The sequence below is a fragment of the Pecten maximus genome, chromosome 18 (assembly GCF_902652985.1).
Source record: "Pecten maximus chromosome 18, xPecMax1.1, whole genome shotgun sequence".
Taxonomy (NCBI): domain Eukaryota; kingdom Metazoa; phylum Mollusca; class Bivalvia; order Pectinida; family Pectinidae; genus Pecten; species Pecten maximus.
The window spans coordinates 11,402,500-11,420,943 of NC_047032.1; the positions used below are offsets into that span (position 1 = coordinate 11,402,500).

Here is an 18,444-nt window from a genome sequence, read left to right on the forward strand (position 1 = left end):
CCAAGTTTGGCTATTTTATAGCATAATTTACACCGATCAATATTATCGAATATTATTACTAATGAATTTGTTAATAATAGAGTGCAACACAAATATTGCGTCGACTGTTCTCATATAACGACCTTTGCAATATAGCTGGAGTGTTTGCTTAATTTTCATTGGCCAACTTCCTGTTTTTCGCACAAGGACCTATCAGTGAGTAGGCCTGTTGACTGTAGTGTTGGTAACATAATGACTTACGTAGATTGTGGTGTTGGTTGCCTCCCTTTTCCTCCGTTCTGCTGACCGTGCCTTGACTATTCTTATCATTTCTTCAATTTTGACCTTGTTCTCATAGTCTGCAATGATAAAACTTCGTTAATGTTGAAGGTTTTTAATCAAAGTTAGTTTATTTAGTTTCTTTCTGGGTTTAACGCCCCGTTAACAGCCATGATCATTTTTTTAATACGTGTCTTCTTCAATTGTAGTAGTTGGTGACCACCTCACTGAACAACATATGGGAGGTCCATCGCATGCTATCCAAAGCAATAAGAGTCAAGTGTCTTGTCATTGGACACAACCACGACAGCACAGGCCGGTCTGTTTGTTAGCTTCACAAGAAACACAAACTGACACGATTAGAAAGCGCCATACCGACGCACTTTGGATCTTCATCCTGAGGTTACGTGGTCGGCGCTCTTACCGAATCAACTATTCGGTGAATAGGACCAAAAATGAGCGAGTTATTAGTTGTAGAAGATTGCGCACCATAAAACTTTAATCTAACCTCATCTTCCCTGCTATCTGTTAGTATTTGTTTAGACCCATTTTAGTTTTCGTTACTCCACATTTTTCTGGACGGATTTCTTCACCTGGGCCCAATTCCGAAATAGCTGTGTGATGCAGTTTTCCTTAAAAGATATTCTACCAGAATAAATGGACTATCCAATGTGAATCATATAATCTTTACAACTGTTGAATAACATTCAGTTTATAGTATATGAGAAAAAACCTCTAAATGTGTTTTGATTGGTTGACACGATGACCTTTGACTTTGACTCTTAAAAGGCCGTTGTAAGGCGTCGCGGAAATGATAAAACAAAAAAAATAGTTCGCAATTGTTTTTATGATGAGTAATTTCTTTATATAGATTTCTATCATTTTTTATTTTCAGATTTATAAACTTGTTAATTGTTTGTTATGAATTTATTACAATGTTTCCGAACATTTATGAAATTGTCATTTTTGCATATTAATTAGAGGCATTATACTTTAGTTCATATGATGAAAAGAACACACGCCTACACAAAACAGGTCAAATCCTTTTAATAGTTATTTTACAAAAGTAACAAAAACACGCATATGCAACCACGAGTTTTGTGTAACCTCTTTCACAAAGCAAGCCTGTTTGTGTTGTCGTCATCGTCGTCGTCGTCATTGTTTCTGTGTATATTTAAATCCGGTATTGGTTATTTCAGGGTCCTGACGTCATTTTTCCAAACACGTCAAAATATGGAACAAGCAAAGCAAGTGAAATGTTCATTGGACCGCCTCAAGTGAATTGGATACTGGACAAACAGTGCGGTGTTCACTCAAGCATGTGTAAACAGCCATGGCAAACTTAGCATGTCCATAATCGAACAACCACGCTCAATTAACGTATTAAAATATTTTCACTTTAACATGTCCAATAGAATGATAACAAGGTAGATAAAATCATTTAACGGCGGTACGTGTGCCATGAAGCCATAAGACAGAACTGACTAACTTAAACTATAACTCGTATTACATTGACCACGTGAGGCCGTACTGACTAACTATAACTCGTGTTATCTTGATCACGTGGGACGGTACTTATTAAACTATAACTCGTATTACATTGATCACGCGAGGCCGTATTGACTAACTATAACTCGTGTTATCTTGATCACGTGGGACGGTACTGACTAACTATAACTCGTAATATATTGATCACGTAGGGCCGTACTGACTAACTATAACTCGTATTATATTGATCACGTAGGGCCGTACTGACTAACTATAACACGTATTACATTGATCACGCGAGGCCGTACTGACTAACTATAACTCGTGTTATCTTGATCACGTGGGACGGTACTGACTAACTATAACTCGTATTACATTGATCACGTAGAGCCGTACTGACTAACTATAACTCGTATCACATTGATCACGCGAGGCCGTACTGACTAACTATAACTCGTGTTATCTTGATCACGTGGGACGGTACTGACTAACTATAACTCGTATTACATTGATCACGTAGAGCCGTACTGACTAACTATAACTCGTATCACATTGATCCCGCGAGGCCGTACTGACTAACTATAACTCGTGTTATCTTGATCACGTGGGACGGTACTGACTAACTATAACTCGTATTACATTGATCACGTGGGGCCGTACTGACTAACTATAACTCGTGTTATCTTGATCACGTGGGACGGTACTGACTAACTATAACTCGTATTACATTGATCACGCGAGGCCGTACTGACTAACTATAACTCGTGTTATCTTGATCACGTGGGACGGTACTGACTAACTATAACTCGTATTATATTGATCACGTAGGGCCGTACTGACTAACTATAACTCGTATTATATTGATCACGTAGGGCCGTACTGACTAACTATAACACGTATTACATTGATCACGCGAGGCCGTACTGACTAACTATAACTCGTGTTATCTTGATCACGTGGGACGGTACTGACTAACTATAACTCGTATTACATTGATCACGTAGAGCCGTACTGACTAACTATAACTCGTATCACATTGATCACGCGAGGCCGTACTGACTAACTATAACTCGTGTTATCTTGATCACGTGGGACGGTACTGACTAACTATAACTCGTATTACATTGATCACGTAGAGCCGTACTGACTAACTATAACTCGTATCACATTGATCACGCGAGGCCGTACTGACTAACTATAACTCGTGTTATCTTGATCACGTGGGACGGTACTGACTAACTATAACTCGTATTACATTGATCACGTGGGGCCGTACTGACTAACTATAACTCGTGTTATCTTGATCACGTGGGAAGGTACTGACTAAATATAACTCGTATTATCTTGATTACGTCAGGCCGTACTGACTAACAATAACTCGTATCACATTGATAACGTCAGGCCGTACTGACTAACTATAACTCGTATTACATTGATAACGTGGGGCCGTACTGACTAACTATAACTCGTATTACATTGATAACGTGGGGCCGTACTGACTAACTATAACTCGTGTTATCTTGATCACGTGGGACGGTACTGACTAACTATAACTTGTGTTACATTGATCACGTGGGACCGTACTGACTAACTATAACTCGTATTATCTTGATTACGTCAGGCCGTACTGACTAACTATAACTCGTATTATATTGATCACGTGAGGCCGTACTGACTAACTATAACTTGTGTTACATTGAGAACGTGAGGCCGTACTGACTAACTATAACTCGTATTACATTGATCACGTGGGGCCGTACTGACTAACTATAACTCGTATTACATTGATCACGTGGGGCCGTACTGACTAACTATAACTCGTATTATATTGATCACGTGAGGCCGTACTGACTAACTATAACTTGTGTTACATTGAGAACGTGAGGCCGTACTGACTAACTATAACTCGTATTACATTGATCACGTGGGACCGTACTGACTAACTATAACTCGTATTATATTGATCACGTGGGGCCGTACTGACTAACTATAACTTGTGTTACATTGATCACGTGGGGCCGTACTGACTAACTATAACTTGTGTTACATTGAGAACGTGAGGCCTTACTGACTAACTATAACTTGTGTTACATTGATCACGTGGGGCCGTACTGACTAACTATAACTTGTGTTACATTGATCACGTCAGGCAGTTGTGACTAACTATAACTTTTGTTACATTGATCACGCGAGGTCGTACTGACTAACTATAACTTGTGTTACATTGATCACGTGAGGCCGTACTGACTAACTATAACTCGTATTACATTGATCACGTGGGGCCGTACTGACTAACTATAACTCGTATTACATTGATCACGTGGGGCCGTACTGACTAACTATAACTCGTATTAAATTGATTACATGGGGCCGTACTGACTAACTATAACTCGTATTACATTGATCACGTGGGGCCGTACTGACTAACTATAACTCGTATTACATTGATCACGTGGGGCCGTACTGACTAACTATAACTCGTATTAAATTGATAACGTGAGGCCGTACTGACTAAATATAACTCGTATTACATGTATATTGATCACGTGGGGCCGTACTGACTAACTATAACTTGTGTTACATTGATCACGTCAGGCAGTTGTGACTAACTATAACTTTTGTTACATTGATCACGCGAGGTCGTACTGACTAACTATAACTTGTGTTACATTGATAACGTGAGGCCGTACTGACTAACTATAACTTGTGTTACATTGATCACGTGGGGCCGTACTGACTAACTATAACTTGTGTTACATTGATCACGTCAGGCAGTTGTGACTAACTATAACTTTTGTTACATTGATCACGCGAGGTCGTACTGACTAACTATAACTTGTGTTACATTGATCACGTGGGGCCGTACTGACTAACTATAACTCGTATTACATTGATCACGTGGGGCCGTACTGACTAACTATAACTCGTATTAAATTGATTACATGGGGCCGTACTGACTAACTATAACTCGTATTACATTGATCACGTGGGGCCGTACTGACTAACTATAACTCGTATTACATTGATCACGTGGGGCCGTACTGACTAACTATAATTCGCCAATTTATCTCTGTGCTCTTTCTGTTCAGATTCAGTAATTCGCTAAATTGAAGTACTCCAAAATAAACTGATTTACAGCAATATAACTCGTGTTTCTGACGTGGATAAGCGTGTGGACTTATTTGATCAACAACCTTTTCACTTGTTAATGCGCTCATCGCTGAGATTGGCGAGAACTTGATAACCATCAAACACAACCTAAGCAGATACTGGTCGGACCATCCTTCCAAGTCCGATCTACACTACTATCACTGGAAGATTAGTATCATACAACCGGACGTATAAATAATGTGCATCAGAAGTGGCATTTTATAGTGCTCTAGAGTTTGTAAAATTAGTTTTACTAGATATGATGGATGAAGAATTTAAAATTATTGTCAAATTGTGATTAGCCTAATCGAAGAGCGTAACGAAGGGAGATAACTCTAGAGTTATTTCAGTTGTGGAAACGGTTGTTTCAAGCAGTATTTTATAGGCTATTCGACTGCGAGATGTATTCTTTTGTGGTCGACTGTCCATCTATAGAAATCCAGACTATGTTCATGTTTATTTTCAGAAACATCAGAGGGTTAAGGCTAAATAAAATGAATAGCTTGGTTCTTGGATCATTTTTTCAAAAAAGAGATGAGGAAGGGAATGAGATATTTTATCATTTCATTGGTGAAAAACAGATGAGGACATTTTCTTCCATTTTGTATTCAAATAAGCCGCTTCCAAGTGTGGGAAACAATTATTTATCATAGCTCTTTGTCTTTGTCTTTTAATCACATAGCCGTATAATATTCTTTTGGTCCCGGATATGACGTGACAGGTGGCGTTACTGGTCAAGATGAAGTATGTGATTGGTCAATGTAGCGGTAAATGCAAAATGCAGATATACAGTTAAAAACGAAACAAAGTGAAGATTTAATGCAAGCTGAATAAGTGGATTTATCTTTTCAAATGACACATTAATAAAATTATATTCTTGATTCAAATATAGTCTTATTATTATCAAAAATGATTCAAACTGATATAATTTTTGTCATCCGTGCTGAAACGCATTAGTTCGTTAATCTATTTCACCAGCAGTTTTACATTATAACCACTATTAAAACTATGCCGTTAATCTTGTTTAAAGAAATTGCTTGTTGTTTTTATTTTTCAATGAGGATGTTTAAGATGAGGGACTATTACTTCAAAGCGGAGACTTAGAACCAAGCCATTAAATACTATTTTACTTTTGCCATACAAAATAAAACTGTCATTACGAATGAAACGAAAGTGATTTTATTTAAAAATGGTGAGATATTGAGAAATAACAAGAATTGGACTAAAAACGGATGTCATCTGGTAATCGTCAATGAATTCGAGTTCAAGTTTATGATATATGTATCTAAGTATGTTGGTAAATTATAATGGAACTTTTAGAGAGAAAAAAAAACAACCGTGAAAGTTTGAAGCTCACAATCTTTGTTATTTTTTCACAAAATGTGGTATATTTTTGAACGCTTGTCCGCAAGCAAATGTCAGAGTAAAAAGAGAATCGCGTTTATACAATACGGTCATAATTTTATAAACATTTAAATCCCACTTTTTTATATTCAATCTTGTACATCATTTCATTTTTTAATGGGGCAAATACGTCAAAACGACTACTGCATGACGTTTTAAATCAATCAATTATGTTCCCCGAATGTATTGTTTATTTCCGTGTAATTATTTTAGTATTGTGAATATTGAGAACAATGTATGTGTATGAAACTGAAGAGTTAAAAAACTTATCAAAGAATTTGAAACGGTTGACCGCTGGATATGACTATCGGAACCAACTATTTATCTGGAGCGCTTGACCCCTGATGATGGCTATCAGTACGGGTCACGGCTACTGCTCTCACGACTGTCCATCCCACTGTTTATGTTACGATATTTCAAAATGCTAATTGAAACGTGACGATGTGATCCACAAGGACAGGAGATAGCCATCACATCGTCATGACCGCGCCCGAGGACTTTCCAAATATTGAGTTGTTTGTAATTGTTTCGGTGTGTCCAGTATTTGAACTTTTCCCTTTTTGTGGGTCGTAGAGCGAGCTACGTAATTGCGGGAGAGGTAAAAATATCCTCAAGGTAGATATTTTGAGTATATTACGAATTAAACGCGTCCTGTTATTTATTTTTCTTGATGTTTTGAATGCGTTAAAATATACGAAAGCCGGTTGGGACCATTTTCGTAGAAGAAAATAATATTTTTTTTCGCGTTATTACGCGAAATTAACGCGTTATATCACGAAACTTTCGCGTTATCACTGGAATCACTGGAATCACCGGAAGACATCGATATAAGTCTTATTTGACTTCTTTGATATATCTTGACGTTTTCCCACAACTAATGTTTGTCCTTCGCGACTTCGTTCCGGTTGCACACACTTAATAATCACAAAATTGTATATACAATTAAAAAGTTCTAAAATACATAATGTATACTCAGAGTATAGTATCGAAGTTGGTCATAAAAAACTGGGATATATGTCTTACTGAGAAAGGCAGACGCTACGACTGTATACATTTATCGGTTAACTGATAGTCCAATAGTTCTACTATGGTTATATTGTATACACAGTTTGTGGAATACTTATGACGTAGTTTCCCAGTTGAGCTGGATTGGAACTCGCACATTCTACATGTACTTGTTGTGTTATTTCTGATCTTAGTGTTCCAGGTTAGTTGAACGAGGGTTCAAATTTCAGGGGGTGGTTACGCCAGTGCTTGTTTAACCTGTCCTTAAAGCTATTTACTGACGGGGCTGAAACCACACATTCTGGTAGCGAGTTCCAGTTTAACACCACTCTGTTGCTGAAGTAGTTTAGGGTTTTCTGCTTTTCACATGTTTTTTTTTTTTAATAACTTCTTTGAGTGGCCACGAGTAGCGCCGTATTCGCACAGTGTGAAGAGTTTATCCTTTTCCATGTTGTTGAGAATCTTATAGACCTGCAGCATGTCCGCTCTTTCCCTTCGATATTCAAGGGTTGGCAGTCCCAGTAATCGTATGGTTTATCTTTTAGGGATGGCACTCGTTTGGTAGATCTTCGTTGGATGTTCTCAATTGCCCTTTTGTCCTTGATGTACATAGGTGACCAGATGACGGAAGCATATTCCAGGTGGGGTCTTACCAAAGATTTATATAATTTATATAATTTATATAATTTATATAATTATATCGCGAAACTTTCGCGTTATTACACGAAACTTACGCGTCATTACGCGAAACTAACGCGTATTATTATATGACTGATTTTCCCCTTTCCTGATTGGCCAATTCTAAACATTCTCACTTTGCTTAAATATTATTTTCAACCCCGAATCCGTGCTACAGAGTGATACAGCCACCCAATAACTCGAGTTCGTACTCATATATAATAACAGGGACTTTCCCGCAATCTGTGACGTCAAATCAAGGGTGACATAATAATCCAACAACTCGATTACGCACCCGAATATAGTAACAAGGGAATTTCCAACTATCCGTGTCGTCAAAAATGTATGCTTACATGTACATGTAGGTATGTGCTCCCGGACAGAGTTTAATAGACTGAATTCTTAAATGTTTTAGCATTTACATTTTGTTGAATTTTAAGCAATAATAAATAATGAAGTTTAAATTCAATACTTGTAAACACTGAACAACTTTGACTTATTAATTGTCAATTTGAACTTTTCTCAAGTCGATCACTATTATTCATGCAATCCTATGACAGGTAATGATATTCATTCTGTAATATGAAAATGTTGTAGTTTTGTCATATAATAAAGCAGTTATCGACCTGTTTTCAGGTGAATACGATGACCTTCGGCCTCGGGAAATATCATTTTCTCGAGTTTATAAATCATTATATTCACCTGAAAACAGGTCGATAATTGTATAATATCACGAAACTTTGCGTTATTATGCGCAGCAGGTTATATAAGACGATGAAATTGCTTTAGAGTATCAGATACTGACTCTAAAGATGGAAGGCGAGAACGATGATTTTTTTCTGTCCAGAATTTTGTAATTCATTGAGAATGAATAATGCAACATCGTATATATCCGAGAACTTATTTCCTTATTGTTAAACACTATCGTTTCAAATATCGTTTAAGTGTTGAATTGCTTAGAACAAATCTATCCACTATTAGTTTAAACATTATTTTATTCAACAAGACACAATAACATTACATATACAAAAGTAGCCGATACTTCTTATTTCTATATATATATTCGCGATATAACGCGTTAGTTTCGCGATATAACGCGTAAGTTTCGCGTAATAACGCGTTAGTTTCGCGATATAACGCGTTAGTTTCGCGTAATAACGCGTAAGTTTCGCGTAATAACGCGTTAGTTTCGCGATATAACGCGTTAGTTTCGCGTAATAACGTGTTAGTTTCGCGTAATAACGCGTTAGTTTCGCGATATAACGCGTTAGTTTCGCGATATAACGCGTTAGTTTCGCGTAATAACGTGTTAGTTTCGCGATATAACGCGTTAGTTTCGCGTTATTACGCGAAAGTTTCGCGATATAATGCGAAAAAAGTATTATTTTCTTCTACAAAAATGGTCCCAACCGGCTTTCGTAAAAATAAACTAAGGTGGTAATCCCATATCCCTTCATTCAAAAGATACGTTCGACTAAACTTAGTTGAATATACGAGTAAATATCAGCACATAGGAAGAGTTTTAATAAAAACTGTAATTGGGAAAAAAACAAGAACTATATTTGGGGAGAAATATTCAAAGACAGATCATATCGCATTTCCCAATTATGCTTATTAATTATTCTGATACATTTGTAGAATCTAATTTCGGGTAGAATTGGGATCTATCCACTATGGCAGACCATGTTGTCATTCGTCATTTAGCAATGTTAATCCAGGGTGGTACTCTAATAAACTTATTATACGTTCCTCATACCTTAACCAAATTCTATAAGATATTTTATTTATGAATAAAAATATCTTATACAGAATAGTATATCAGATATATCATAACCTATATAAGATATAATTCGTACAAACATTTAGGACAAGTAGACTTTAACTTTTTATCCCGCTGTTGGGATGATAAAGGAATACTGCTCTACCAAAGTGTGTATTCACAAGAAATAACGATAGTACCTGTAGCAATCCGAGAGGAGTAGTCTTTTGACAGACGACAATGGACGACCGACGCAGCTGTCATATTATATAACCAAAATTCAAAACGAAATTAAGTTGTTATCGTTGCTTTCATTTTCATTTTAACCTCTGTTTTATAAAGGCGAAAAGCATTTAAGCGACTACAACTGTAGATTTCATATTCATTAAAGCGACTATAACTGTAGATTTCATACTCATTAAAGCGACTATAACTGTAGATTTCATACTCTTTAAAGCGACTACATCTGTAGATACCATACTCACTAAAGCGACTATAACTGTAGATTCCATACTCATAAAAGCGACTATAACTGTAGATTTCATACTCATAAAAGCGACTATAACTGTAGATTTTATACTCATTAAAGCGACTATAACTGTAGATTCTATACTCATTAAAGCGACCTTAACTGTAGATTTCATACTCATTAAAGCGACTATAACTGTAGGTTTCATACTCATTAAAGCGACTATATCTATAGATATCATAATCATTAAAGCGACTATATCTGTAGATTTCATACTCATTAAAGCGACTATATCTGTAGATACCATACTCATTAAAGCGACTATATCTGTAGATTTCATACTCATTAACGCGACTATAACTGTAGATTTCACACTCATTAAAGCGACTATAACTGTAGATTTCACACTCATTAATGCGACTATAACTGTAGATTTCACACTCATTAAAGCCACTATAACTGTAGATTTTATACTCATTAAAGCGACTATATCTGTAGATACCATACTCACTAAAGCGACTATAACTGTAGATTTCATACTCATTAACGCGACTATAACTGTAGATTTCACACTCATTAAAGCGACTATAACTGTAGATTTCACACTCATTAATGCGACTATAACTGTAGATTTCACACTCATTAAAGCCACTATAACTGTAGATTTTATACTCATTAAAGCGACTATATCTGTAGATACCATACTCACTAAAGCGACTATAACTGTAGATTTCATACTCATTAACGCGACTATAACTGTAGATTTCAAACTCATTAAAGCGACTATAACTGTAGATTTTATATTCATTAAAGCGACTATATCTTCAGATTTCATACTCATTAAAGCGACTATAACTGTAGATTTCATACTCATTAAAGCGACTATAACTGTAGATTTCATACTCATTAAAGCGATTATAACTGTAGATTTTATACTCATTATATACTCAGTTTTATTGCCCAGACATTTGAACATAGAGATGACTGCCAGGGTTGGGACCCTGGGTTCGGCATCTGTAAAAATATCTCCTCATGCAAGAGGGCTCCTATTCTACATCATTCATTCATTCATTCATTCATTCATTCATTCATTCATTCATCCATTCATTCATTCATTCCATTTGATTGATTCATTCATGTATTCCATTTTGTTTCTTTTCATTTCATTCATTTTGTTATTCGTTCATTCAGTGTAAACCTGCTACACCACACACACCCTCATACATACACACACACAATATATATATATACATATACATACAACAACACTCTCTATATCGCACTCAGTATAGCATTCATTCATTTCTCATACTCTACAAAAATAAAATAAAATAAGAGAGGTGGGAGGGGTTTGAGGGGAGTCCAGTCATGTTGAGACATTTGGGGAATTGAGTAGATCAATTATTGTAACATAGACCATAAGAAACAGTTCTACTGAATAGATAGAAAAATACAGGAGCATTATACAAAAAAACTCCCCATATTTGGTAGAATTTCCTCAGTAAATTCTTTCTTTTTGCTATATAAAATTCTATTTTCAACGTTTTAATGAATTTAAATGTGCAAGCTGTAGATTTTTTACTCGTTAGTTTAAACTGTGTTTAATTTGTGAATTTCTATGTAACAATTATATACAACATATAAATGATGCAAAAAGGAATCAGAAACAAGTATCAAGACACTATAACTCTAGTTTTCATACTCATTCTGGTAAGTATTAACAGATTTTTTTAAGATCCTACTCAGTACTATATAGCATGAGTAGGGTATATTTTTATATTAATAATAACCGGAATCAGGCGCGTGTGGTGAAACTGATTTCATATCATCTTAATCGAATCAAGTATCTAAGATATCTCTTTTGCAAAAAAAATTGTTGTTGTTTCAAATAATAAAAATTCAAAATATTGAAAAACAAACTTACAGAGATATTTGTCATTCTCATGTCAAATTCATTAAAAATATATCATAAACGTTTTAATGGAATTTTGTTTCCTAAAATAAATGATTAATTAACATAGATGTGTATTTGTTTATTGATATTTAATAATCATATTTAAATATATTGTATTGCTTCTTAAAACCAAGTAAGATGATTGGACACAGGTTATTACTGTATAACTTATAGAAACCCTCCCCTCAACAATTTTATCTAAAAATGTGACAGCGACGACTTCAGAAATCAGCAAAGTAAAAGAAGAAACATGTTTGAAAGTACAGAGAAATAGCAAGGACTATCACAATATATTTCTTACATTTACCACAATATATTGTATAAATATGTATGATAAATAGCATTATCTGCATGGCACATACAAGCTACATGTACTAACGCCAGCTACTTCCGCTCTTCAAATCAACCTTGTTGGTATCGTTTCAGTCTGCCAGGCAGGAAAGAATATAGTTTTATCTTCTTAATGACACGTTATTTCAGGAAATGTAGTGGAAGGATTGGGTAGATTTTTTTTTTTTATATTAGTTCCAGACAAACATATACATCAATACTCTCTTAATTACGTACATGTAATCAATTTTTATGAATACTCATATTTTAAATCTACTATTACATTCTTAATTATTGGGCAGTATAGTGTATGTAGAATTGAAACAATCAACAAATGAATATATTGACTGGAGCTAATTGAAAAATGGGATTGGGGGATAGTTTGGATAAAAAAAGTAGAAGCTGATTCAGGAATCAGGATTGGGTAGGTTGTATAGGATGATAGGGAGAGAGATTAAAATAGAGAGTTGTTTTATAGAGATGCCTTGTTAATTAATAAAGAGGTCTCATTAATTAAAATAGATTCGTCCTTATTTAACTAATTGTTATCATTTAACTAGACTGGCCACCTGTCTCTAGAATATTTAAATTATAAATAAAATTTCGGTTAATTATTTTGGTCTCGAGGATATGTCTACCAGAGGGGGGGGGGGGGGGGGGGGGGGGGGGGGGGGGGGTAATCTAGTATTAGAATGTCGTGGAGCAATTCTAACAGAAAACGTAGGGAATGGTGGCCAGTCTATATCATTTATCGGAGATGTAACGTTAACAATATAGGTGTCGCATTAATAATTAGAGACTTAATTGTTAAATAATTAATACATATACGTCATTAATTACTAGAAATATTCCATTAATAAAAAATGTCTTATGAATCTTTTATTTTTTTATTTTTTTTTTATTTCTTTGTGTTTTTCAACACATCAGAGAGACATTACAAAACAATACAATGTAATATATTATGACACAATACATAATTAGAAAAACACATGTCATTACGCTTTATAGTCTAACATACCCATTTATGTATACGTACACTTTAGTATTACTATATATGATAAAAATGACCATAACGTCAATATGACAGTACACAATAGTTCATGTACGTTATAAATATAATAACAAATAGTAAATTAAACAATTAAATGGCGAATAGCAACACCTCATTATTTAATAGATAGTCTCATTTATTTACAGAGATGTGCCATTAATTAATAAATATATGCCATTAATCAATGAAAATAATCCATTAATTAAAAGATGTCTTATGAACCAATATTTATTTATTTAACGGGTTTTACGTCCGCTCTGTTTGACGTTTTACATTCCCATATACTTATATTTACATTTTATACTTATTTCTTGATGCGCAAACATCCTATATATACGTGTGGTGTAAACTTTATTTATTTTACAACAATTGCGAATCAAGTTATATTAACTTATATTAATCACGCTTGTTGGCCAAGATGGAAGCGCGCGAGGGGTCTTACTGTGGGGGGAAACCGGAGTACAAGGGGGAAACCCAAGTGACCGAGCAGATGACCTCATACCTTTACACGTCCGATTGGGAATCGAACCCCGGCCACCTAGGTGAAAGGCAAGTGTGTTACCACTGTGCCACCCAACCACCCGAGTGTATATATACATTTTTTCTCCGTTTTTATTAACTACAAATATCTAATTATTTGATCAAGTTCCAACTGATGTTTTTTTAACATTAGACTCTATTGTCATGGTGATACGATGTTGTGTTTTATCATGTCTATGCTGTTATGTGACGTCAACCGATATATACATGTATATAGGTGTCAGATTTTATATAGGTGTCAATTGTTTCTGATTGCTTTTTGTATCATTTATATGTTGTATATATATTGTTAAAGGGGCATTCCTTCGTTCGAACATCAGAAAAATGCACAATTTCTTTTTTATGAAATCTATGTACGAACGATGATAATATGAGTGTATGTGCCTACACGTAATGAAATTAACACCAAAATATACGAGAAAAAGGCTATCGTATACAAATACCGTATGTCTTTGCGGTAATTAGTGGTGCTTCTGGTCGAATTAAGAATTTTCAGCACTTGATACTCGAATAACATTGGTTTATCTTGAGAGTAAAACTGCCTTATTAATGTAAAGATTATATATTTTACTACTTGGAAAAAATACGTATGTTTCAGTAAGATTAATTTTGATGACCTAAACTTTATTCAAACGAAGGAATACCCTTTAACATGAAATTGACAAAATAAAACACTATAACACTAACTACAACAATGTATTGATTATCTTACCTTTAACAGCACGGGACTTCTTAAATCCATTTTGGGCATTGGTCGTATATACAATCATACACAAAACGAATGTGATGAGTGTCCTCATGTTTACCGCTTGTTTGCAGTGCTGATTCCTATAGCGAGCAGTGTCCGCACTGACAACTGAATTTAGATAGTTGAATTCTTTATAATCTACTAAATTAGCCTGGAGCAAGTCGCAGAGTAAACGGTTGAAAGTAACTTATCTTTCGTCCCCATGGCTAAATTTCGGTTGAACGGTCAGTTCAAAATCGTGATAAACACATAACATCGTCCACTCCGACGTCATACTCAAGAGAAATCTAAACATAGCGGCGGTGGGTAATGTATAACGTGACTGTCCACTGTCTCCTCCTAAAAAGACGTACCCGACCGAGACAATCTGATTAGCCCTACAGCCACCTAACACAGTAGAAACAACTCCAGGTAACTGCTTGACGTTCGTGTCGACCTTGTTCAGGTGCGGCCCATGTCTTTCTATTTTTTTTTTATTTTGACCACGGGTATGCCAGCAATTCAGCAAAACAAATATTTCCCAAATCGACATTGATATTCAAAACTGTTGCAATGTAATATATATTTATCCTACACCTGTTGCGAGACGCGCTTGTTGGTCCAGTGTACAAGATGCAAGCAATCTCTCCCAGAGTGCATTGCGGAAAGTGCCGACGGTTCCCGATTGTTGCGGTTCCCTGCATATAAGAACCGCAATGCACTCTGGGAGAGATTGAGATGTACGTTCCAATTTGTGACGTATGTACACTGTAGCTCTGTTGAACTATTTTTACGACAAGCATGTGTAAATTGACGATAAAACAAATATAAAATTGATTGTTAGAATGATTTTTTATGGCCTGTCGACCACCCGATCCGAAACTATGGTGGCATGGATCTGCCATCACATAACGAGATAATTTTGTCAACATAGCGAGATAAATATACCATATAGCGAGATAATAAAACGACATAACGAGATAAAACAACCGACATAGCGAGATAATTTAATGCGTTTACGAAGTCGCTATCTCGACATCTCGCCACATTAGATGTTACTACTGACATGGATTTTTTTCTTGTCAACGTCACGTGACCCCCATTCGAAAGTTCAGCGCGCCAGTGCACACGAGGCTTGGACAGGGATAATCGTAACATTTGCCATAGGTATCTAACATGCTTTGTTTACCTGTTTGTTGTAGGTGTTGGGCCGTTCAGCTTCCCTGTCCAAGCCTCGTGTGCACTGGCGCGCTGAACTTCCGAATGGGGGTCACGTGACGTTGACAAGAAAAAAATCCATGTCAGTAGTAGCATCTAATACGGCGAGATGTCGAGATAGCGACTTTGTAAACGCATTGAATTATCTCGCTATGTCGGTTGTTTTATCTCGCTATGTCGTTTTATTATCTCGCTATATGGTATATTTATCTCGCTATGTTGACCAAATTATCTCGTTATGTGATCTGCCATAGCGAAGCTTTATCAGAATACCAACAATATCGTGAGCTAGCACCGAGTACAAGTATAGAGAACACTGTATCACCATTGCCTCGACAGGTTCCTGAAAACCATTCATCTTTAGCAGACATATATCTTTAGTGAAAAACAAAACTAATTTCTCAGGTCCTTATGTCAATGAACCGAGCTGTTGGATTTCCTTTAAGCACATCTTCTAGTATTACACTGGGCAGTGGGCGCCTCTGGCTGTGGTTAGACACTAGTCCTCATACGACATGGCTGTTGGTGTCCCCTACACATCAGTCCTCATACGACATGGCTGATGGTGTCCCCTACACATCAGTCCTCATACGACATGGCTGTAGGTGTCCCCTACACATCAGTCCTCATACGTCATGGCTGTTGGTGTCCCCTACACATCAGTCCTCATAGGACATGGCTGTTTGGTGTCCCCTACACATCAGTCCTCATACGACATGGCTGTTGGTGTCCCCTACACATCAGTCCTCATACTACATGGCTGTTGGTGTCTCCTACACATCAGTCCTCATACGACATGGCTGGTGGTGTCCCCTACACATCAGTCCTCATAGGACATGGCTGTTTGGTGTCCCCTACACATCAGTCCTCATACGACATGGCTGTAGGTGTCCCCTACACATCAGTCCTCATACGACATGGCTGTTTGGTGTCCCCTACACATCAGTCCTCATACTACATGGCTGTTGGTGTCCCCTACACATCAGTCCTCATACGACATGGCTGATGGTGTCCCCTACACATCAGTCCTCATACGACATGGCTGTTGGTGTCTCCTACACATCAGTCCTCATACGACATGGCTGTTGGTGTCCCCTACACATCAGTCCTCATAGGACATGGCTGTTTGGTGTCCCCTACACATCAGTCCTCATACGACATGGCTGTAGGTGTCCCCTACACATCAGTCCTCATACTACATGGCTGTTGGTGTCCCCTACACATCAGTCCTCATACGACATGGCTGATGGTGTCCCCTACACATCAGTCCTCATACGACATGGCTGTTGGTGTCCCCTGCACATCAGTCCTCATACGACATGGCTGGTGGTGTCCCCTAGACATCAGTCCTCATACGACATGGCTGTTGGTGTCCCCTACACATCGGCCCTCATACGACGTGGCTGGTGGTGTCCCCTAGACATCAGTCCTCATACGTCATAAATGTAGGTGTCCACTACACATCAGTCCTCATACGACATGGCTGTAGGTGTCCCACTAGACATCCTTACTCGCATTACACTCGCTGTTGGTGTCCCACTAGATGTCCATACTCACATTACCCTTGCTGTTGGTGTCCCACTAGACATCCATACTCACATTACCCTGACTGTTGGTGTCCCACTAGACATCCATACTCATATGACCCTAGCTGTTGGTGTCCCACTAGACATCCATACTCATATGACCCTAGCTGTTGGTGTCCCACTAGACATCCATACTCATATGACCCTAGCTGTTGGTCTCCCACTAGACATCCATACTCACATGACCCTAGCTGTTGGTGTCCCACTAGACATCCATACTCACATGACCCTAGCTGTTGGTGCCCCACTAGACATCCATTTAAGCATTGAACGGCTTTCAGTTGGCATTCATATTGACTATGAATGCCAACTGAAAGCCGTTCAATGCTTATATTTACCATCTGCGATTTTTTATTTGTCGTGCGATTTTTTTTTGAAATTTTCAAATTCAAATTTCAGTTGGCAGTTCATAAGCTGGTGAACTCGCAACTGAATTGGTAGGGTTATATAGTGGCAGTGCCATACAATGGTAAATATACTCATATGACCCTAGCTGTTGGTGTCCCACTAGACATCCATACTTATATGACCCTGGCCGTTGGACTAGACACGACCTCAAATGACCCTGGGTGGTTTGAGGACATGTAACTAATAACCTGTTTATATTACCAATGAAAGATACCGAATGTGTTTACAGCAGTGTATAAAATGTTTTGTGTCTGTGTTTGGATATCACTGTATTGGAAAAGTATGTTTGTATATCCACACACTCATTCAAATTAGGCTTATCTAAGACTGCAGTATATAGCAGTATAGTGTTAACTATACACATATTTTCATCCACAAACAACTTAACAGCACAAGATGGAATAAGGCCAACAATTGTA

At 37.0% G+C, this 18,444-nt stretch overlaps 1 protein-coding gene across 1 annotated transcript in view; it reads right to left on the reverse strand.

The window, feature by feature from the left end:
- The window catches only part of LOC117316575 (MAM and LDL-receptor class A domain-containing protein 1-like), a 56,366-nt gene extending 41,406 nt beyond the window's left edge, over window positions 1–14,960 (reverse strand). The window contains exons 1-2 of the mRNA XM_033871236.1: window positions 14,799–14,960; window positions 241–338 (exon numbers count right to left, since the gene is read on the reverse strand). Of these exons, the coding sequence (XP_033727127.1) occupies window positions 241–338; window positions 14,799–14,886 (186 nt within the window). The 5' untranslated portion in view covers window positions 14,887–14,960. The remainder of the gene's footprint in view (window positions 1–240; window positions 339–14,798) is intronic.
- Window positions 14,961–18,444: the final 3,484 nt, after the last annotated feature.